The sequence below is a fragment of the Embiotoca jacksoni genome, unplaced genomic scaffold, assembly GCF_022577435.1.
Source record: "Embiotoca jacksoni isolate LCO1_2020_lvr unplaced genomic scaffold, fEmbJac1.0.p SCAF_12, whole genome shotgun sequence".
NCBI lineage: Eukaryota > Metazoa > Chordata > Actinopteri > Embiotocidae > Embiotoca > Embiotoca jacksoni.
The window spans coordinates 13,429,415-13,451,646 of NW_027185252.1; the positions used below are offsets into that span (position 1 = coordinate 13,429,415).

General features: G+C 42.6%; 2 protein-coding genes across 3 annotated transcripts; one reads left to right on the forward strand and one right to left on the reverse strand.

Moving 5' to 3' along the window:
- Nucleotides 1–620: 620 nt before the first annotated feature.
- Nucleotides 621–9,350, reverse strand: LOC138195480 (zinc finger CCCH domain-containing protein 6). 2 transcript variants are annotated; one of them, XM_069144950.1, is made up of 13 exons: nucleotides 8,875–9,350; nucleotides 6,424–6,655; nucleotides 6,202–6,324; nucleotides 5,890–6,121; nucleotides 5,572–5,714; nucleotides 5,424–5,456; nucleotides 5,213–5,341; nucleotides 4,969–5,085; nucleotides 4,752–4,859; nucleotides 4,424–4,656; nucleotides 3,928–4,331; nucleotides 3,645–3,836; nucleotides 621–3,459 (listed from the first exon to the last, which is right to left on the reverse strand). In XM_069144950.1, the coding sequence occupies exons 1-13, from the start codon at nucleotides 8,958–8,960 to the stop codon at nucleotides 1,973–1,975; spliced, it is 3,519 nt and encodes a 1,172-aa protein (XP_069001051.1). In that variant the 5' UTR covers nucleotides 8,961–9,350; the 3' UTR covers nucleotides 621–1,972. The 2 variants fall into 2 exon arrangements, with proteins under 2 accessions (XP_069001051.1, XP_069001052.1); XM_069144951.1 differs by lacking the exon at nucleotides 5,424–5,456 and having other exon boundaries at nucleotides 8,875–9,349.
- A 793-nt stretch (nucleotides 9,351–10,143) lies between these two features.
- On the forward strand, nucleotides 10,144–20,874 carry LOC138195481 (fibulin-7). The gene is made up of 8 exons (XM_069144952.1): nucleotides 10,144–10,402; nucleotides 11,647–11,809; nucleotides 13,836–14,012; nucleotides 16,343–16,468; nucleotides 16,574–16,711; nucleotides 17,239–17,376; nucleotides 17,804–17,942; nucleotides 19,733–20,874. The coding sequence occupies exons 1-8, from the start codon at nucleotides 10,325–10,327 to the stop codon at nucleotides 20,103–20,105; spliced, it is 1,332 nt and encodes a 443-aa protein (XP_069001053.1). The 5' UTR covers nucleotides 10,144–10,324; the 3' UTR covers nucleotides 20,106–20,874.
- Nucleotides 20,875–22,232: the final 1,358 nt, after the last annotated feature.

Genomic DNA, 22,232 nt, shown 5'->3' on the forward strand with positions numbered 1-22,232 from the left:
TGTCAATGCTGTAACACCTGGATGCAAATCATCTGATGAGATCCTGGTGAAGAACGCACAAAATCTCCTGCAGACAGTCCTGCGTGGAGTCCATGCTGCAGAAACAGCCTGCATTACAGTAAATCTAACTCCACAAACACGCAGTAACAAATTTGCAATCACTGCAGGTCTTCTCCTCATGAGATAAAGCTGCAACTTATTTGTTGTCGTGTACTATTGCACTGTTATGTCAGGGTCTGAAGCAGCCTGAGCCGAACTCAGATGGTGCAGAGGCTACAGCTTTGTGTTTCCAGTGGAAGAGGAACCTGGAGATCCATCGAGCCCAGCAGACAACTAACCCAGAGACAGACGAGCTGGGTTTGAGGAAGACGTCTTCGCACCCTTTGGCACCCAGTCTCGCACCCCACGTTAATGTGCAGAACAGCTGCAAGTGACCAAAACACGTGTCTGAAGAAACACATAATATTACACTGATTGAGTGAAACCCACAAGACACATCAGCAGAGTGGATCCCATGAAGCATTTTGTATTACAAGGTACTTGATGCACTACTGGACTCGCACACTAAGATGAGGCTTTGAAACTTTGGTGTGATTTCAGAAATTATAACTTGTAGCCGTTTCATCTTTTTATTTCAGATATTTATAATAAAATCACTGAAATTATGGACATACGTGTTGTTAAAATGTCATACAGTATTTTTACAACCGTAACCACCACCGTACTGACCCATAGAGACATGGAGAAAAAAATAAAGCATCGTACATTAAAGCACTCAAAAACACTCTGTACATGTGATACAAAATAAGCATTTACAATGCAAATCTTGAAAACAATAATTAGAAAAGTAAATAGCTTAGTTTAAGTCAAGCAAGAGTAGAGCTCACGTTACGTCGCTTCAAACAAACTGCCAAGCAATATGCCACCTTTGGTCTTCAACATTCACCCTTTGTAGCACACACAACCCCCATATAAGCTCATCTACAGTCAAAAAGTCCAAATAAATGTCAACAGTAGAAAGAGTCAGAAAGGTCCCATTTGTTACATCTTTACATACACCTGCATGTCATCAAGATAATACTTCTCTCTCTCTCTGCACAATACTTTTCATTGATCTCATATACTGATTATTACACGTGTTGATAAATCAAATGAAATATTAATTTGTCCCATTAGTTCGAAAGGTTTCCAACAGTAACATTTTAGAAGCATTTAGACCAATTAAAAGCTAAAATTTTTCCAACAATGTTTTTAAGAAAGACTGTTATACTCCTCAACCTCAACATCAGCATATAAATGCGTTATATGCAGTAAAAAAAAAAAAAAAACGGGCTTGCAGAGATTCTGTTTAGATTTTCTCACCCGATTATGTCAGCAGTTGACAAATCACGATCTCATAACAGGGTGTGTGGTAAAAAAATTAAAATGTTCAAGAAAATCCCTCATCGTCGAGGTGAGCATAAACATATAGATCTCATCATATAAAAGTGTCTTAGAATAAATATGTAGATACAAAATGTCTCAAAGAAATTCTTACGTTTGTTGTTTGATTATTTCGCATCATCTCTCTGTATGTAGAGTGAATCAATTCTTTTTTTTGACAGGGCCCAGAGTTTAGTGAACTACATGTGGGTCAGTCCTCAGTGAAAACTATACAAGTGAACATAATTGATTGTTTAAAATGTGAAAATTACACAATAATAAAAGACTGTAACATACACACATTCAAAACACACATTTCAGCATTAATACAAGTAGTAATAAAAGCAACTACACTCTGTGTCTGTGCATATATCCCGAACTGATCCCATACTGACTACCATATGTCCATACTGACCAAAGTGTGGTGTGGTGTTTGATTCTATACAAGATTATATACAGAAATAAATAGATTCATGTAACGCTAAATAAAGATGAAAAGATATGTCCAGTCCATCTTCAAATCGAATGAAACTTCTCCACAGTAGAGTGTTTACTGACAAAAAGGGGAGGCAGTGGGATCAAAAGTCTTGAACACATCTTTAAGTGTCCTGTCGTCTTCCTCCTCTGCCACTTCCTGTTTGGCTTCGTCCTTCACCACCTCCTTCTCCTTCTTCTCCTCTGCCTCTTCCTGTGCTCCGGTAGAGCCCTGTCCTCCTGGTTTAGCCTGCCTGGGGTCAGTGTACTGGGGTCGGATTAGCCCGGCCAGTGCCTGGATAGGGAGGTTATGAACTGCGGGGGGTTTTACGGGCGAGGACGGAGGCACTGTGGGAGAAGTGGGAAGTGGAGTCTGATCTGAGGCCACGTCTGTGCTTTTCACCTCTTCGAAAGAGCCACTTCGCTGCATTGGTGAGAGTGACGGCGCCGAAGCGCTGTCTTTCTTAGCCGGCTGTTTCAGAACCCCCGTCTTTTTAAGAGGCTCCACCTGCTCCTTCTGAGCCTGCTCGGTCTGAGTACGAGGATCGTACAGGCTGATGCCCCCTAGGATCGCAGTGGGACTCTCCAGCCCTCCGCCAGAGGACGCCAGGCGAGGGGCATACGGTGGCAGCCTCTCAGGCTCTGGTTTGGCTCGGGCAGCATGAGGAGAGCAGCTGGCACTGGCCTTCTGCAGCCTGGGGTCCACAAGTCCTCCCCCCGAGGAGGGCTCTTTCTGCCCCAGCAGCTTCGAGTCCAAGCTTCCCGTGCGCTTGAGTCTGGGGTCCAGAGACTTCTGCTGTCGCGGATCTACAGGTCTCTCCGTGGAGGGTCGTGACTCCAGTGATCCAGAGGGCAATCGACTCATACGCTGCTCCTTCAAACGTGCAGCTGCCAGTCTGGGGTCAGACGGTGTGGGGCAGGAGACCGGAGGATGGTCGGGCAGGCTTGTTCGGTTCATCTGAGCATCGGCGATCAGGGGCGGAAGAGGCAGGTTGATGGAGTGTTCCTGTTTGGGCACCAGGGAAGGGATGAGATCCTCAGGGGCCCACACCACTGTCTGAGCGAAGGCAGGCCGCTGCAGCAGGATGTCCACCCGGATGTGACTGAACTGCTTCAACTGGCAGCGAGGATCCCGCAGCACCACGCCAGGACTGGCATCCAGAGGGATGAGAACAGCTCTGTCCCTGAGCTCCCGCTCTCCTTCCTCATCCTCCTCTCCTGTCTGAGGCTTTTGAGGAACAGGATGGCTCTGCTGGCGATAGGAACTTGGCTCCATTGGTCTCATCTTCCGGGGGTCTCTGGAGAGCCTTGGATCTGCACCTCCATCTGACTCTTTTTTCATATCTGGGGGTCGCTGTCTAGGGTCAGTCTTCACGCGGGGGTCACTGGGTGGAGCCCTTTCCTTCACAAGCCGAGGGTCGCCCAGTGCTGGAGCCGCCGGGGCAGCCTGGAGGGGCTTGGACTGAGACTGCTGCATCTCATTCTGCTTCTTCAGAGATTTAAGGATGGAGGAAACACAGCTCCCGTCCTCGTCATCGCTCGAGTACCAGTTTGTAGTTTCATCTGCAAAAAAAAAAAAGATTGAATCAACTATAAAGGTTTGTTCTCTCAGAGTTTGTAAATGATCTGTGCATCAACACCTTTTCAGAGCGGAGGCTTGAGCATGTTTACTGAGGTTTTTGGATAATTTTGTTTTATTTTATTCTAATTAAATTAGCACAGCTGCCGCCTTGCCCCTGGACACCTACCTCTGTTTGCACTGTTATCCTCCTGGCCGTCTGCTCTCTGAGGCTCACTCCCCTGTGGATGTGACTCTTGTTGCTGCTGCTGTGTCAGGTGTAAAAAGATGGCTTTCTGCACTGCTGGTGGTAAAGACTGGATCTGTGACTCTGCGCCCATCTGCTGCTGGAGGTTCTGTGTGAGGGCCACACTCGGGTCTACTATGTTGAAAATGAAGCAAAAACATACCATTTCAGTGACAATTTCAAAAGTACGGCACCTATTGGATAACCATGTGGCTATTTCACTGACCTCCTTGTTGACCGACGGCCTGGTTTCGGAGGAAGCTTCCAAAGAACTCTGCTGGGTTCTGACCCAGTGACGGAAAAGGGAAGAGACTTTGCAGCATCTGTAGATCTGGTAGAGGGGAGAATGGAGGTCTCTGCATGTTCATATTCGGTCGATTTCCGTGGAAAGGAGGAGGTTGACCTGGCGGGATTGGTGGCAGCATTGGAAATCCGTGCGGTGGGTGCTGTCCCGGGGGGCTCTGTGACATGGGTGGTCCAGTGGGGTGACCCATGGGAACGGGAGACCCCGGCGGAGGGATAGTAGGAGCCGAAGGGCCCGAAGCCACCAAGCTTCCACTTTGCGTGTCCTCCGAGCCGCTACTGAACTGAGTGGTGCCATCGCCTTGATTCTGGGAGAAGTTGGATCCACTGAAAAATAAAGAGTGCGATTAAGCTGAGGAGAAGATCCAAGCACACTTTAGAGTTTGATTGGAGTTTGATGACAGTTTTTTTCTGCTTACCTCAGACCAATTTTTTGTGCCAAATCTACTGTAGGTTGAACCTTGATTTCAAACAGGGAGGGGATCTTCTTCCCCGCTTGTCCACAGGCTCCATCGGTAGGACTGCTCTGACCCGGAGTAGGCAGCAACCCCACTCCAGGAGGAGGTTTGGGCAGCGGGGCAATACCCTGCTTTCTCAGATCCTCCAGCTCTAACTCGTCCTCGCGGGCGTTCTCCTCTTCGGTGTTAATTATCTGATAGATGAGTCCGAAACAAGAAACGAGATGACTGTTAAGTATCAGAGCTGAAAATTAGTGTTGGAAATCGACTTCACTTTTCTGTTTTTTACCTTATTGAGCAACTCTTTGGTCACATCAGTCAAAGCCTCGTGGGAGAATTTGCAGTTGTCCCCTTGATAACATTTGGCTCCAGTGTGAAAGAACTTGCACGGGTATTCATGTGCGGTCAGAGGTTAAGGAAGAGGACTAATTAAAAAGTACAACCTGCTGTCAGTTAATTATACCATGTAATTACACAGATGTAATTAAGAACACTCGGAGAAGGATATTATGCATGTAAATGCAGTTATCTCCTTTGCTGCAGTATCCTTGTAGGTAAAATTTACAAAGTTCTTTCTTCTTATCAGGTACAACGAGCTCATGTTCAAACTTGCACTGTTCCCCCTGAATAAAGACAAAACAAAGTGTTTTCATCTTTAAGTTAGTCAGGAAAGTCATTATTTTTTTCCCATAATTTTAGCAGAAGTATAACAGTATAAAAACAAGCTAAAGAACATTTATGCCACCATACCTTGATGCATCGACCCTCCAGGAAATACTTGCAGATGTATCTACCGTTGTGTTCGACCGTGTGCTGATTGATGAACTCCTTGCTCATAATGGGCCGTTTCTTCTGAAAACCGGATGAATTTTTTCCTTCCTACGACACAAAATAAACAAAAAATAATGAATGGTACAATTTAAAACTAATCCCTGTCCCTGTGCTTGAGCAAGACACTGACCCTGAAGTTGTTCCTGATGGCCTTGCATGGCTTCTTTCTCACCATCAGTGTGTGTGTCATGTGCAAAGGTACAAGAAAGACATTATACCTAATGCAAAATACAACGCTAATACAGTACATTGTTATGAATTTCCAGGGGCATGTTTACCGGCATCATGTCTTCCATGCCCTGGTCTCCTCCTCGACCTCGTCCACGTCCTCCCCAGGGTTTGCCCTTCAGCTTCTTGTTCTTGTTGAGCATCCCACGTCCTCTTCCCGGCCCGCTCCCTCTGCCGCGTCCCCTCTGCCCGACTGAAAATGAAAGAAGTGCTCAGACTCAGTTCATCCTGACATGCACGCAACACAGCAGTATTGACTCTTCGATTGAGGCCCTTCTCGTCACATAAAAAAACCCCACATAAATAGATCAATTACTGCAGGAACTATCTGGTATCAAAAGTGATTTTAATTTGAAAAGCATCCATACACTGTTGTTGCTTCATCCCCCTCATGCTCCCTCTGTTCATCTGGTCCTTAGCGTGGCGTCCCTTTCCCTGACTTGAGTCTTTTGACTGCTGGTACTCGGACATGTCCTCTCCGTAATCATCCTCCTCTTCGTCGTAGTCATATTTATCATCGCTGTAGTCGCTGTATTTGTCGAAGTCGTTGCTCTTGTGCGGCGGGGACTTCTGGGAATTGCCGTGACCTCCCTTTGAATGCTGACAGTCAAACCAGAGAGAATGATAATCAACAAATGACGCTCATATGAATATTAACACAGCAGCTGTGATGAACTCACCTGAGAGGACTGAGCGTCACACTCTCGACTGGACCCCTGGATCTTCCTGTTTTTGGGCCTTTCTGGTCGGTCGTAGTCAGAGTCATAACTGTCCGAGCTGGAGCTGCTGGAAGGGGAGTGATGCTGAAGAGAGAATTTTAATGAATTTACATTGTTAAGATTCATGCCTCCAGTAGCAATACGAGATGTTATGGTGTAATAACAAGTAGATTAGCATCTTACTTTCTGTCTGTCACGTCTCCTTCTTTTAGACCTCCTCTTCTCTCTGGTCTTTTTGTACCTTTTCCTGGAGTGTCTGTGAGCCTTTTCTTCTCTGTCTTTGCCTTTTTCTTTTTCTTTCTCCCTTTCCTTCTCTTTTTCTTTCTCCTCATTCACCTCTGGAGCCTCTTTGTTTTCCTCTTCGATTCCAATCCCTTCGTCATCGATTTCTCCATCCTCCAGTTCGCCATCCTCTCTAGAAAATAAAAATAGGGCAACAGTTGGTACAGTGAGTGTAAAAGAGTTCACAGCCTGTATTTTTTTCAGCGTCAAATACATGAGAAATTGATCAAGAATCACCTGCAGGAATAATATAATAATAAATAAAAAATATCATAGTGTCTTTCCCCTTTACTTAGAACAACCAACTATCATGTCAAACAGTTTCCAATACACCCTAAACCTTTCCTGTACTTATTTGCTATGAACCCGTGTGGAGCAATTTTATGAAACCCATATTAAATTCAACCTCAAGGTGAGTAAAAAAAATATGAAAACCTCTAATTTCTAGAAGCAAGTTATTTCAAATACTTTACATCGTGAAAGCCCGGAGTCCCATATGTTTCCTAGTCACAAACCTTCATGACAAAGGACCACTATTACTGTGAAGTAGAAGTAAACTATTGAAACATATCGGTGGCATTTCAACAAAATCTGTCTGGCTGAAAGGTCTGAGCAGTCAAAGGAATAATCACACTGAATAACTAACAAATAATAACCAGGGACATCATCACAGGAGTGCTCAAGCTGGACACTGCGGTCGACAGTGTAATGTTTAAAGACATTCTGTTGTGGTACGATCAGGTGCTTTCTTTCGAGAAGTCTGCTGCATCACTCGTGACTCCTGTTAGTGCAGACGAGTTGTATGACCAGTTATGACCAGGTTACTACTTCACAGACTGTACATGTGACTTTTATGACCAGTCATGTTTCAGACAAGGATGGTCAGGGTACATTTTGTTGTCCACACTACAGCTTGGCAGTTAAAAAAACAGCTTTTATAACATATAACATAACACCAAACTCAAATTTATGACAGGATTCACTGTGATTCAAATATTTTAAACTGAAATTAACCCACTGTGTTAAAGCAGATAACCAACACCGGTTACATATTACATGTAAAGCTATACTGTATAGATTTTTTTTAAGAACACAGTCCATATGAAACAATTTCCCATCAAACATACTGTATGACACTTGTATAAATATCCATTTCAGTGTTGATATTCCTATCATATCATGTAATGTCAGCTTCTTTAAATACGTGGGCTCGGCACGAGCGTGAAACAAAAACACCATGAAATGGGAAAGTCTGTCCATTCCACTGATCCCTGTCGGTTTTCACACACTAGCTACCTCTTCCTCTCACACCACAGCAGATTGGGCTTCAACGCGACATCCCACCACACCCACAGCTACCACCATACTGTTCATAAACTTTTAAAGCAGCAGACACCTTTAAGAATCAAACGAAATATACTATGAGGAAAAATGGCACACCTTTCACTAAACTATAACATTTGTCAGAAATGACGTACTTAAGTGAGGACTGACAGCAAATGAAGGAAAATACTACCATCGCTGTTCTAATGCTGTTTTTAAGAACGGTATACAAATAACTGCATAAATAAAAGTGTATTTTCCAGTGAAATCATAGCAATAAAGTACAAAAAAATGCAAATAGATCACAATCCTGTGCTCTTCAACCACACCTAAAGTCCTTATTGGCTGATTTTTCTGCCCATTTTAAGAACTTAAAGCAGCAGTCTAAGTCTGGAGAGGACACACACGTCTCAGAATGAGGCACGGGCAGTAAGCCATCAAGCTTTTTTTTCCACCACAACCAAACCCTACGCCAGCCTGATCTTCTTCTTTTTGATAGAAAACAGCAAACTCTTTGCCCTCTTTGTTCACATGCTCTGACATCCAAGGACACAGACATGGCCTCAAACCCAGCAGCAGCAGCAGCAGCAGCACATAATCTCAACCCTGCATGAACCCTGTATCGGCAGTACCAGCACGTGGCCGCCAGGGGGAGCACAGGAAGAGGATGGGCGTGGCGTTTACATCATCAGTCATTTGCATAGTCTCCTGCAGATGGCAACAATGAAGCCATGAATCCCACAACAACACGACGAGGTCTGCTACTTTGCATGGAAATGATCATGAATGTGTCTCATCGACGCGGCGATGTGAAATCTAGGCTATTTGAACCAAATTGCACCAAAAAGAGGCATGCAATAAAAAGCAAAAAAAAAAAAAAAATGTTTAGAGGGGGAGCCCGTGGAAATGTATCTTCACCCCGCAATTCATGGTTAAAAAGAGAAAAAAACAAAACAAGTAACACAAGCACCCACAGCACTGAAACGCACAGATGAGCGTATTAAGAATTGCATAAGAATGTTACTCGACCTTTCATCCCCTGCAAGCTCAGAGTCTGTCATGTTTTTGTCAAGAACAGGGGCTGGGGGACTGGAAACAAGGCTCACAGAAGCCATTGGAAAACGGATGTGCCTCCCTTCTCCCCGGTTACCAGAGTGAGTTAACTCAAGTCACTCAAGGAGACGTTGGTTTGTGAGAGATGCTGGAAGATTTCAGACTGGAAAAGACTCACGGTGTTACATGTCTCGACAGAGACAGTAAACAGATACTCTCCTCTTTCATATCAATGTCGTTTTAACTCTGTGAGCACAGCTCGGTACCCCGCTTTGCTAATGTCCCGTCGGTTGACAGCTGCCATGGTGAGATAGAGGAGACGGAGGGAGGAACAGACAGAAATGTAACCATGTTCGTTGAGTTCAGCATCTTCATAGGTTTTCTGAACAGGGACATCGTCTCAAAATGGCTTCTGAGTTCTGCAGCACACATTCCTCGATCATGTATTCTCCGCATATTTATACTCCCGTCGGATCTATCTAACTTGCACACACCAAACCCCGCTCAGCGATTGGTTTAACGTCACACGGGAAAAGAATGCTGCGATTCCTATTGGCCATCAGCACCGTCAGTCAAATTCACCCTCTGCAATAAGGAATTGCATATCTCTCTCAGTTTTGTCCTTCGCTGATGTTTTAATTTGGGACTTCGTGCCGAGTTTGTGGTATTTTTTTTTAAAGACAATAGAACTAAATGTATTTATCCATTTATTAACGTCATGTATTTCTTACCTCGCGTGCGCGCGCTTGCATTTCGCGCACAACCGTATGAGCGCGACATCAGGCGCTCTTGCAGCTTGGTCGTTGAACAGCAGATGTCGCTCCGAATCCACAAAACAAGCCCAACAAACACAATGTACTTTGTCTAGTCGTCTGTGCATAACAATAGACTAATATCACATATTGTTATTTTCATTTTACACATAGTATTTGGGGTATGAGCTCAGTCAATCAGACCTGTTTTGTAATGAATGTTCTGTTGAAGGTCTTATTCTAAGGATGATCATTCATTGGGTTTATAAGATAAAATAAACAACTATTTTAATGCTTAACAGACGCGTAACTAAATGTAAAAGCTACTCTGCAATTTGCCAGATCTAGCTGTATTGTGTGAAATTTCCCTGTCACCAGAGATGTAGGGAGAAAAGCTTGTCTCGGTGGGAGGGATTCTTGCTGCAGGAACCCTGCACTGGGCAGCGTGCAGAGCTCGGACACAACACTTTCCAAGAGTGCAGATAAAGAGACGGGGAGCGCATCTCTGTCTCAGGCACCTCATGAGCATCTTCCACGCTCTAGAAACAAGTGGACGGAGCTTCAAAACGGTCTTAGCGGGGATTTTATCGAAGCGCCCCAAAAAAAAAAAAGAATCCAACTGAATACTTGAGCACATTAAAAGGAAATAGTATTACTCTGCAGGACTTTCAGAGATGGAACTGTCTTTTCGACGCAGGTGTTTTCTTTTGCTGTGTCTGACAGCTTTTCACAGTGGTCATGCCACCGTTCAGGTAGGAGCACTTTACTTTACGCACGTCCAGTATGAACAAACTGGTTTAATAAAGTATGTTATTGTAACTCAAACCCTAACCAAACCATATTTTGGAAATATTCAAACATCTCGCGAAAAGTAAACAATTAATCCAATTGTCTACAGTGTCGCCCAACAAGCACTTGAAGCACTGGAGCAGTTTAATCCAGCTTTCATCCAGCATCATTTGTGATATTGTCTAGGACATGTGTGTCTTTTAAAGTTGTGCCACTTTTGTGACCACGGTCTACAGTTTCCACTGGAGAAATGACTTCATACTTTTAGAATTTTCAAAAAACAAAAAACTATTGCATCTGGATATGAATCCTCTCATGTCATATCAGCTGGTGGTATTTCCCCTTTGCCTGGGGCAGGTAAAGTGAGCACAGGACAGTCTTGCTGCTGCACAGGTCCAAACTATGTGCACTATGAATTTCAATGTATTGAGGTTAGTTGTTATTGTACAAAAGACCTCCAAATGCCAGTGCAGGAATTTAAGGTATGCTGCTCAGAGAAATTGTTCCAATGAGCATGTGATTAATAAACCCTCCTGAAAGGATTAGAGGCACTTTCTCCGAGGAACCTTGTTATGGCTTGACAAGCTTCTCCCCAAAGTAACTGCCTGTGGCACCCATGCTATTTTGAGTCTGCCCATTCAGGATTATCCAATGAGCGTGTGCCTTCCTACCGCCATGCAAAATATACAGAGGAACAGCATTTTGGACTTAGGTCACTCTGACATCTGCCAGACAGCTTTTGTCCAGCTGTGTCTGGTGCTGGAGGTGTGGTAGAACGAGTGAGAAGGGAAGAGAAGAAGAGAGATAGTGGGCCTTGAATATGTCCCATGTAAATGCAATGAGGTCTAACGGAAAACAGTGGAAATCAATAAGTAAAATAAATCATGAGGTGTTCCTGTATCAACAGGTACAGTAAAAAACATCTCACTAATATGTCCTGTTACAATTCAAAATGAGTGAAAAGTCTTTGTATCCATAACAATGTGCCCACCAATAACATGGTTTTAGTGACAATTACATCATTCTCCACAGCTGCACAATAATGTTTATTCACTTCTCATGTTTTACATTTTAAAACCATTAAACTGAGGTAACTGGTAATCCTGCACTCATTTTCTTGCTGGAAAGTCAATACATTTGGAAGTGTTTTGCCAGGCCTCTTTTACAACTCCTAATTCTTCTCATAATCCTAATGCTTTATTGACAGACGTGCATGGATAAGCACCAGGTGGTTGGAGTGCTGCGTCAAATGGAGAAGTTTCTGAAGGGCCAGGAGATGCGGTTCACAGAGGGCCTCAGGATCATGAAGTCAAAGCTGGCGACGCTGCAGAACTCTGTGTCCAAGTTACCTCAAGCAGATCAGTCAGCTGGTGAGTAAACAGATAACCAACACACACCAATTCATATTAATTATCATCATCATTTTAATCTTCATAGGTCCTTCAAAGACATAGGAGAGGCTGTAAGGCTGTTTACCATACATTTACTGTAATTAACTGGCAGCAGATTCACCTGCAATTTATAATTTTTACAGTTTCTTAATGTATTTTAGAATTACAGTATATTATTAGAAATAAATGTCCAATTCTTTACAATTTTTTTGTAAAAGTACAACACAATACTAGTCCCAGCCTTGTCAGTGAATGTATTTAAACCTGCTGTATGTATCTTGTATTTAAAAAGAATTGAAGAGTGTTATTATACTACTACTACTAGTAGTAGTAGTACTACTACTACTGCTCCTACTACTACTACTACTACTATGACTACTACGACTACTATGACTACTACGACTACTATGACTACTACTTCTACTACTACTACTACTACTACTAGAACTACTAAGGCTCTGTTCTATTCAAGTGTCCCAGTCAGCTGTGACAGAGTGACAGTGAGCCAACATGAACATTACCAGGAGTCTGACACTGAAACAGCTTAATGGAACTCAGCCAACAGGGAATGTATTATTTACACTTGTGCTTTTTGTAATGTAATAAGTAAAAATGTCCTCGGTGAAAGAGGAATTTTGTTCTTAGTCATCATCTTCATCAACTTGTTGTTCTATACAACAGAATCTACTGTGAATCTACTAAGTAGATGATGAGTCCTAAATCCAGCTTGTAACTTTATAGTGACATAAAAAAGTTATCCCCATCATTATGTAGCTTTTTTTGAATGAGAAAAGACTAATGAAAGTGTTTTCATACATATCCATTAGGTGTAAAAATCAACAGACTTGATAACAGGCAGCTAAAAATACAGTACAGATGTCAAGACTTTTCTCCACCAATCCTGTGTCACGTGGCATATGGTTGGCTGCTATAAGCAGGGAATCATTTCATCTGTAATTCATTTGATTATTTTACTCACCAATTTCACAGAAAAATTGTATTTAATTCATTTAATTTGCAGTACATGCTGGATAAAGTTCCCTATGCATGCATGATGTGGCTGACGTTTCTTTCAGTAAGGACTTTTAAGTTAAAACCCGAAAAAGTATCATATTTACAACATTTTGGAAAAATGTACTTGTTTGAAGTCGATCTTCAAACACTGTTTTCCTCAATGAGTGACAACAGAGAGCCAAACATGGCTTCTTTTATTATGGGATTATATATTCATCCAACAGTGCAAGGCCATCTCAGTTACAGAACTGGGTACTTGACAAGGGAAGTGGATTTGTGGAATTGTGTTGTTTGGCAGGAGACACCGGGACCAATTTGTTAGTGATGGACCAGTGCAGTCCATAACTCTGTGGAGAGTATTTGGCAGGACAGGAAGAGGCTGATGTCTTACATTTATTGCAATAAAGGCCCAACAAAATAAAAAGACAAAATAAAAATGTATATTATGCCACCTGCTTCAAATGCTCAGATCAGGATCAAATGATGTCAATTTTTGAATGGAAATATAATGATTCATTCCTTACTGCTATCTGACACAAAAACTGGACAGTAATTGGCTCATTGGGACAAGATCGGCGGTTGTTAGGCTACAAACATGAGCAGGACATGACTGAGGTCCGAAATTTGCTCTTTTTACATGGAGCAGAGGAAACATTTTCCTGTAAGTTAGAGGAAGTATAAAAGTCTCATAAAAGTAAAAACGTAATCCATTCTTAATATTATATAATGTAATTATATACTAGTCAATCATGAAACTTTCCAGAGCTTACAACATAGTACAACATTCGACTGTTAGTGCAATTCTGACTTATAAAAATGTCCAGTCCAACGCCGGTTGACTGTAAATGAGGCATTTGAACCGTCCTTTCCCATGAAGGCTCTGTACTGCCCTGTGACACGTGTATATCCCCAGGCAGAGAATGCCAGAGGATGTTGGGAGGCTTATTCCACATGTGACCAGCCTTCCTCTCGTGCTCTCTTTCTCTCACAGCTCCCACCACCTGCCCCTCCCTGGAAGCCCCTGCTCATGGAACCAAGTTTGGCTCAAAATACTTTGTCGGACATGAGGTCCATTTCACTTGTTCCCAGGGCTACCATCTTGTTGGTTCGGCCACTCGGGTCTGCCGGGACAATGGCACCTGGACTGGCATCCGTGCGATCTGTAAAGGTGAGAATCACTGAGTTGTTGAGAAAGATACAGCAAATCCAGACTTATTAACGCACCACAGATCCTCAGTTCTGACCAGAGACCAGCATTAGATTCAGGTGAGGAATGTCGTCTCACTTCAGCTACAGCTTTCATCACAGGATGTTTCACCCTTATGACTTTCTCCTCATAAAAACACATCCACGACCACTTATGTATATTTGGTGAAATATCTTTTATTTTCCTGGACTTCTATATTATTCACTGTAAAACAAAAACTTCCACACCCATTTAAGGTGACCTTCCCTCAGCAATGTCTGAATGTCAGGCTGAAAGCAACAGCAGCTCAGAAGCCAAACTGAGCTCCTCACACACACAGATAACAGGCAAAGAAAAGAGCCATTCTTTAAAGTGTCCAGAGCTCCTCAGTACAGTGAATGAAGCCCTCGTTAAAATGGCATTAAATGTCTCTGAAGACAGAAAAGCACCTGTACTGCATTCCACTGTGGGGTGCTTTCCCCTCCAGGTCTCCACTCCTCATTAACAGCACTGCTGTAAGATACCCCTCCTTCCCCTTGCTCATGTTTCCCTGGTTCTTTGACTGGAGTCCCACTGGACGGGGTTAGGTCCAGGCATTATACCCGCACCATGGTCTGATAGCACAGAAGTATGCTAAGCATGCTATTGATAGCCCCTTCAGCCTGCACTGGTGGCGCTCTTCCAAAAAATTCCTAGTGGCACACTCAGTTGAACATGTGCATACGTTTATTGACATTCATGGTTTAAACAACACGAGGGCTCGACTCCGCACAGTATTATCCCTGTTCAGTATTATCCCTGTTCGCATTCTTCGGCCACAGCAGAAGAGGTCTAAATTTAGTAATGCTCAAAAAGCAGTATTGACAGAATGTGGAAAACTTTAAAGCAAAGAAGAGTTTTAAAATATCTAGCAGAGTGAAGTGGGCCTTTTCATGTTATGGCCACAGGGGAAGCCAAATAAAAATTAAAGGAACTTGTCATCCAGTTTACCGTAGCCTCAGCGCTGGACCTCAAAGGGCAGTCTGTGTGTACATCTGCTCTCAGAGACAAAAACCAAGATCATAAGGCCTAATGCCTGTTTGTCCACTTCTTTCCTAACCATATAGCGACATGGCAAAATTTAGTTCTGTCAGGGTCATCCTACCTTCTACTATTGTCAAAACTTGCTTTTTTTGTATTTCTGTATCAAAATATTCATTTTCAAAATCATTACATACATTATTATCCTTACAGTTTGAGGATTAATAAATCTATTTGCCGCAAAGACTTACTGAGATGTCTCCAGTTAGGTACAAGTATTTTACCCAACCTTTTGCAATGCAATATTGGCCATCCCTGACACGACTGTCCTCTTACTCACAGCCACAGGCCTTTATAGCCATATCCGTTTTCATATTTTAGTAGAGGCAACAGAAACACTACGCATGAAAATATAATGAAGTTAGAATTTTGTGGGAGAGTACTAACATCAAAGTATTGATGTCAAAGGTTTAAAACAACAAAGGATTTCATGTCTTTATTTTTGTTTCACAATGCGAGAGAGGCACGAGTAAAACTTAGTATTTGTTCACGTAGTCTAACACTAATAATTCAGACGTTTAACTTTGAAAATGCAGATGGATTTTACAGAATGACACTTTAATAAGAACCATTATTAGATTTCATCAAGGTAAATAGTACTTTTCCACAAATGGAACAGATAAAAGGGCACCACTGACTTACTGGTGACACACTGTGCCCATAATTACAATACCAGCCCTCAATCGTAAGTATAAGTTATCAGACTGGGTGGACACTCATTGCTGCACTACAGAGAGTTTCAAACAGGTCCTTCTCTTACGATCCCTTTCTCCTCATGTCTCATAGCTCAGGCTGAACACATGATTTCTTATTTAGTCCTCAATGTCTTTGACTTGGTGTTGCATTGTACTATAAGCTTCATTATAAAACCTTTATCAATAGTGTTCTGTGTTGTCATCATTGAGAGAAGCATACATGTAGACTTTTAAGAAATCTCTGATTCAACTTTTCAACACTTTACGCAGCTGCACAGATCTTCAGTCTCGGAGAAAGATTATATTAGGAATTAAAACAGCAACATTAAAATTGAAAAAAGTTGTTTTGTTCATTTTCATCTCAGAAATATGTACCTCAGAGGGAAATAGTAATGTGCCCAACCATGTGTGTGCATCATGATCATGTGAAAATCTGAACACGTGGTTCAGACTGAAAATTACTTGACACTAGTGAAGAAGCTGCACATTTCTAAACATGATGACTACAGTTATGGTAATTCCCTCCTTCATCCACAGATATAAGCGAGTGTGCAAGTAATCCCTGCCAAAATGGAGGTACCTGTGTGGAAGGTGTCAACCAGTACAAATGCACCTGCCCCCAAAACTGGAGTGGCTCCCACTGCCAGCATCAAACCCAGACAGGTCTGTCGCAAAGAAGTCATGTCTAAGTCTTTTGATTTGTTTGCGTCACATTCAAGATTTTGCTCTCAGTCCAAACCAACGTTCATATTTTTTTCCCTCATGCAGCACCACCTGAGTGGAGTGTTATGAATGATCCAGCGTTTAGCCGGAGACCTCGCTGTGCCCAAGTCAACCAAGCCCAACACTGCAGCTGCGATGCAGGCTTCCACATGAGTGGCACCTCTGACAACAGTATCTGTCAGGGTGAGCTGTAATTATGCGTTAACTTAATGGATCCCCGGGGGGAAATTCTCCTTTTGCTGCTCCACCTCGTGGGGAGGTAAGGTCAGCCACGGAGCAGCTCCCTTGAGCCGGTGTGCTGCTCAAAGACATCTCCAAACAGCAGATGTTGTAGAAACTTTACTGCTGTAACTTTCCTGAATCTTTAAGTCCTCTGGTGATTAATAAGGTTGCAAATGAGAGTAATCTGTGGAACCAGTCTGTGACAAACAAAATAATCCTCTTGAGAGGTCACAAGATGATTAGCATCCATTTAGGCTGCAGTTCAGTTACTTTTAAGTTGTAATTGCTTGAGTAACATTTCAAAATGAGTGTTTTCGTACAGTTGCCCCAAGATTCACAAAGGGCAAAAGTGTGCAGCCTAAATACTCATGACGTCCTGGAGAAAGCAGTATATCATCACTGATATTCAGACTGCCTTGGCCTGGTCGCGTGATGCATGTCTAAGGCAGACTTGTATGACATGCATTTACTTTTCTCTTTCTTGACAGATGTAAATGAGTGTGAAGTTTACCGGCTAGACCAAGGAGGGAAACTGTGTATCTACGAGTGCGTGAACGTCCCGGGCTCGTACCACTGCTCTTGTCCCAGCGGTTACAAGTTGCTCCCAGATGGGCGGAGCTGCGAGGGTGAGTGACAAGGGGGAACGGAGGACAAAGGCTCATTCACAGGACCCTTGGCTGCAGATCTGGCTGGGTATGTAGCTCCACAGAGGAATACCTGTGATTTAGAAAGACGAGGAGCCTTCAGCTGCGGACATTTTAGTCTCTGCAGTGGTGTCTGTCAAGCCCCAAACCTCGCCACTACTTTGATTTTCACCCCTGAAGCTTACAATGCTTGCCAATGGAATGAATGACCTCACCCTTTCCCAGCAGAAGGGATCTTTAGGACATCAGGCGTTTGTGGGAGACTAAACTAAAAAACCAAATAAAGAGCAGAGCACCCCCCTCCCCCCGCCCCTGCTTTGACTGTGGTAACCAGGAAGCAGGGAGTCAGTCTGGCAAGTTTCTCTCCCTGCTTCTCATTCTTACATGCCTATGCCGGTTTGTCTTCCAGATGTGGATGAATGTTTGAGCCAGCAGCACAACTGTAGCCGAGGGACAACTTGTATCAACACGGGGGGAGGCTTTCAGTGTGTCAACCCAGAGTGTCCCCGTTCCCATGGCAACATCAGCTATGTCAAGACGTCTCCCTTGTAAGTGAATACACCCCAATGCGACCCAGTTGTTTTCTGCGTCATTTTAGAACAGTTGTAGAAACAGTTTAACTATAATTACATGTCTTTGCAAACTTTGCATACTAAATCAGACCCAACTGTGAGACACTAATGAGCCCTTGGTGGATGTTTTCACAAGCAAGAAAAGCTGAAGTCAAACAAATGATTGCTGTGTTCAGGTGTGCCAGTTACTCATGCCAGTGGGCCTGCATGCACAATAAATGTATCTGTGGGGAGAAATGTCTGTCACTGAGGAGGTACACTGGAGCAAGGTGTGACCACCTCAGAGTTCTCCAGCTAAACTAATTAAAAGGAAAACTCAGATTTCATACAAGTTGGCTTCACTGTTAGAAATAACATTAAACACTCTATGGTAACCAAGTTTTATTAGGAGAAAGTGAAGGCTGCCAGTGAAACCATTACTAAAACTGGTCACAGTTTACCTACCCGCCTCCTGGTTCAACTTAGACCATCTGTGCTCGCTTTTGTTGTGTGTTCATAGAATTCCTGCGCGGTGAGAGATTGTTACAAACAGTTTGAGTCCACTCTCTTTTCAGTTTTCCTCTCAAAGAAAGTGGTTTAGATCATCCAGCTAAAGTGTTGACTGGTGTAGTGATTCTCTTGTGTTCCCACATCTTACTTTTGTGAGTCCAATGTTATCATAACCAACAGAAATGGTGACGATAACAAAATAAGAGTTGTGACTAGATTTATATTACAGTCATTAAAAATCATGTGACAAAAAGAATTCATATTCAGCAGAACAACTTCATCAGATGGCTTTTTTTTCCTTTCAAATCTTGTCAAATGTCTCTGTATTCGGAGAAGTTACAGCTTTGCCGGTTATCATCAAGCTGCCTCATTTAAGATCATGAAACAATGCTCTGTGTGCTTCCACTGAATCATCAATGTGGTGAAAAACTGCTCCAATGCCGGAGAACGGGATGGAGAAATGTTTGGGAAAATACTTGTAACAAGGGAGAAAGCAGGGAATCGAGTAAGACAGTAGCTGTGTACCATTTCCAAACTACATTCTCACGATAAGCACACTTTGACTTTGTGAGAAAGTGAGTGACCGAATTAAGCAGAGGGGTAGATGTTTGTGTGCATATTAAATCTACTTGATTTTTCATATGTCTCACAATGCAGGGCTTAAAGGAAATAGGCACTCATGGCAGCAACGAATTAAAACAAATTGAATATAATGGTGAGACAGGTTTGGCAAAATCTCAGAGGCTAAAACAAAAATTTCAATTATAAATTTGGAAAATAGTTATTTTATTTTCTATAACATAAGTTTGTATTTTACAGCCTAATTGCTGTTTATTAGTGTATGTTTTGTATCATTTCCTGTTAGGACAAAATGGAAAAATGCTCTGATGTCTTGAATACTAGGTGCACAGCAGTATATTTTGAAAGTTATTGTATACTTTAGTACATTATTGTATGTATCATGGAATTGAACTGTGGCAAAACTACTGTTTGTGAAAGGGTAAAATTGTGACATACAGAGAACACAGACAGAAAAGTTTACAGGCAGGCTCTTGTTGTTCCAACATGTACTTTACACTACCGTTCACAGCTTGCTACAATCCCAGATCTCTGTGATCCTACTGTTTTCTGTATGTGTGTCACCTCTCTCTGTAATGAACAGAGGATAAATTCATTATGTAACTATTTCATTAGTTTCAAAATATCTGCATTTGGTTACAGCTGTCAAACACACAGAGAATGGAAAACCTTCTCATTTCTGCATGTCTGTCCTGCAGTCAGTGTGAGAGAAACCCCTGCCCCATGGACAGCCGTTCCTGCCACCTGGCTCCCAAGACCGTGTCTTTCCACTACCTGTCCCTGCCCTCCAGCCTGCAGACTCCCGCCACGCTCTTCCGCATGGCGACCGCTGCCGCGCCAGGTCGCGCCGGGCCAGACAGCCTGCGCTTCGGCATAGTGGGCGGAAACACCCGAGGCATCTTCGTCATGCAGCGTTCAGACAGACAGACTGGTGAGCTGATACTGGTCCAGCAGCTGCGCGGCCCGCAGGAGATCAGCGTTGACGTGGACATGTCCGAGTACACCGACCGCACCTTTCAGGCCAAGCATGTGGCCAAAGTCCACGTCCTGGTTTCACCTTATAACTTCTGAGAGGGAACCTTGAGAGGAAGAAGACTAGAGACTGAAAACTGAAGAGGAACAAGGCAGGGTGCATTGTGGGCACTGAGTTTATTGAAACAGTTTTTTCACCCCCTTCAGATTTGGCAGGTGCAGTCAGCATTTGTTCGATGGCAAAATTAGTGACATAGTGACAAGCCAAAAATTGATAGTGATAATATGAATCCAACAATATTTGGCAAAACACACCATAAATGAGTCAGTGTGGCCTATATGAATTATATATTTGGCTCAGTCTGTTCTGTTTTTTAAAATCAAGTTAAAATGAATGGGATGGGAGGAAGAGCTGGCTAATTGGTTGTGTTGCTGTTGTGTTATATTTGTATTTTTTATATCCATCATAGATAACGTCTGGAATGGATGCACTGCCCACGCTGAATCCCTATCAGACATTAGTGCTCCTGCGGCTCTAATTTATTGGAAATATTGTTTCTGGTTTTTACAATGTACCATACTGGACGCCACATGTTTATCTTTGATCATATTCTGTATATTTGTTTTTTGTACTAGCTTGCTTTTTTTAAGGCACCATTCATTATACTAAGGGAGTTTATTTTTTTTTTTTTTAAACAGTAGCTGCAATACTGTACCTGGTCTGTTTTCCTCTATTCCTTTTATTCTGTATGTCACCCAGAAATAGTCTTGTTCTATTTTATGATGATTTGGCAAGTTTGCCAATGTACTACACAATTTATCTGGAATTTTATTTGTCTCTACATAACTGAAATAAAGTCACTCCAACATTTCAGTATTTGTTAGACCCACCTCACTTGATACCGAGCAGTGGACTATTAAATGTCCTTGTAAGTGAGTTTTAATGGCTGAAATACAAACCCATGCATAGTTGACAAATGAACGCTGGATGGCTGTAAAAGGTTTTCTGAATGACAGGATGAAAGGGAAGAGGAGAAGAATGTGTGTTCAATAATACAACCCCTGGAGCAGACGTTCACGGGCAGTACGAGTCAAAGCATTTCCCACATGTCTCAGAAACAAAAGGATTCTCGTGGTATTTTTATTTGACTTTGATACAAGGAGCAGTAACTATCACATTTTAAAAACATATCTCAGTGTGTCTGTTTGGTAGAGGAAAAAAAGAGCCTAATGCTCCCCACATGTGTTGGTTTAACTTCCTTCACTCTGTCCTCCTCTAATGTCTCCATCCAGGGTTTTACGTTGCCATAAAAGGGGGCCACAAGAGTTGCATGCTTCCAGACAGGAGTGGATGGCAAGAATCCAAACACATGCCCTGATGGTACACATACTGCTCTGCAAAATGACAATGTGCCTTAATGGGAGGTGTAATTTCCTCTGGTAACCATACCAGGAGCATTAACATTGCAGCCTTTGTTTGATTCTTGTGCTCAGGCTGTTTGATGTTCAAATGTTTCATCCACTCTGAGGCAGAAAGATATCACCAGAGACAACAGCAGAGCAGTGAGCTGCATAACACAAGCCATTTGCCGGAGAGCAATGAAGATACACAGAAAGAGCCCTGAGGTAAAGTCAGCACAGTGTTGTTTACACTAGTTTTACATTAGAGACAGAAACAAGGTGACCTCAGTGCTGTGCTAAGTCTTCATGGATTATTTTAGCTCATGACCACGAAGACCACCTTCGTGGTCATGGTGAAATTAATGCACCATCCATAGGGGATGGACAAAATAAGTGTAATGGGAGATATGCACAATGATACAGTGGCCTCCATAAATATTTGATGTGGCTTATAATGTGTTCTTTTCTTATCTCATTTCACTTTTTGAAAGCCTGTTCTGTCTTCCTTTATTGTTGGTAAGAATCTACCTGTGACCATTGTTCACTTTTACCAATGCAAGTTTCCTGTGCCTTGTTACAGTCAATTCTGAATAGCTAAATTAATGAAAGGCACACAAAAACAACAACACTGTGGCAAGTCTCAGAAATCATAACTAAGCAAAACAGGTGAAAAGTAAAGACTCAGCAGCACTTACTGAATGACACTAAACACTTAAACAAAAAAAGATAGTCATGAGGTACATGGTACATGTCATATAATTAACCAAATACTGAAGAAGCTTATGGCAGTTTGACACTTTAAAAAAAGACAAGACTCTAAACATC

What these genes read in the sequence shown, in the direction of transcription:
- LOC138195481 (XM_069144952.1), top strand. Translation starts at nt 10,325, where the DNA reads ATGGAACTGTCTTTTCGACGCAGGTGTTTTCTTTTGCTGTGTCTGACA. An exon ending in CCAGCATCAAACCCAGACAG is followed by an intron (nt 16,469 to 16,573) that starts GTCTGTCGCAAA and finishes TCCCTCATGCAG; the next exon opens with CACCACCTGAGTGGAGTGTT. An exon ending in TGACAACAGTATCTGTCAGG is followed by an intron (nt 16,712 to 17,238) that starts GTGAGCTGTAAT and finishes CTTTCTTGACAG; the next exon opens with ATGTAAATGAGTGTGAAGTT.
- LOC138195480 (XM_069144950.1), bottom strand. Translation starts at nt 8,960, where the DNA reads ATGGCTTCTGTGAGCCTTGTTTCCAGTCCCCCAGCCCCTGTTCTTGAC. An exon ending in CCATCAGGAACAACTTCAGG is followed by an intron (nt 5,342 to 5,423) that starts GTCAGTGTCTTG and finishes TTTGTGTCGTAG; the next exon opens with GAAGGAAAAAATTCATCCGG. An exon ending in TGGAGGGTCGATGCATCAAG is followed by an intron (nt 5,086 to 5,212) that starts GTATGGTGGCAT and finishes GTCTTTATTCAG; the next exon opens with GGGGAACAGTGCAAGTTTGA.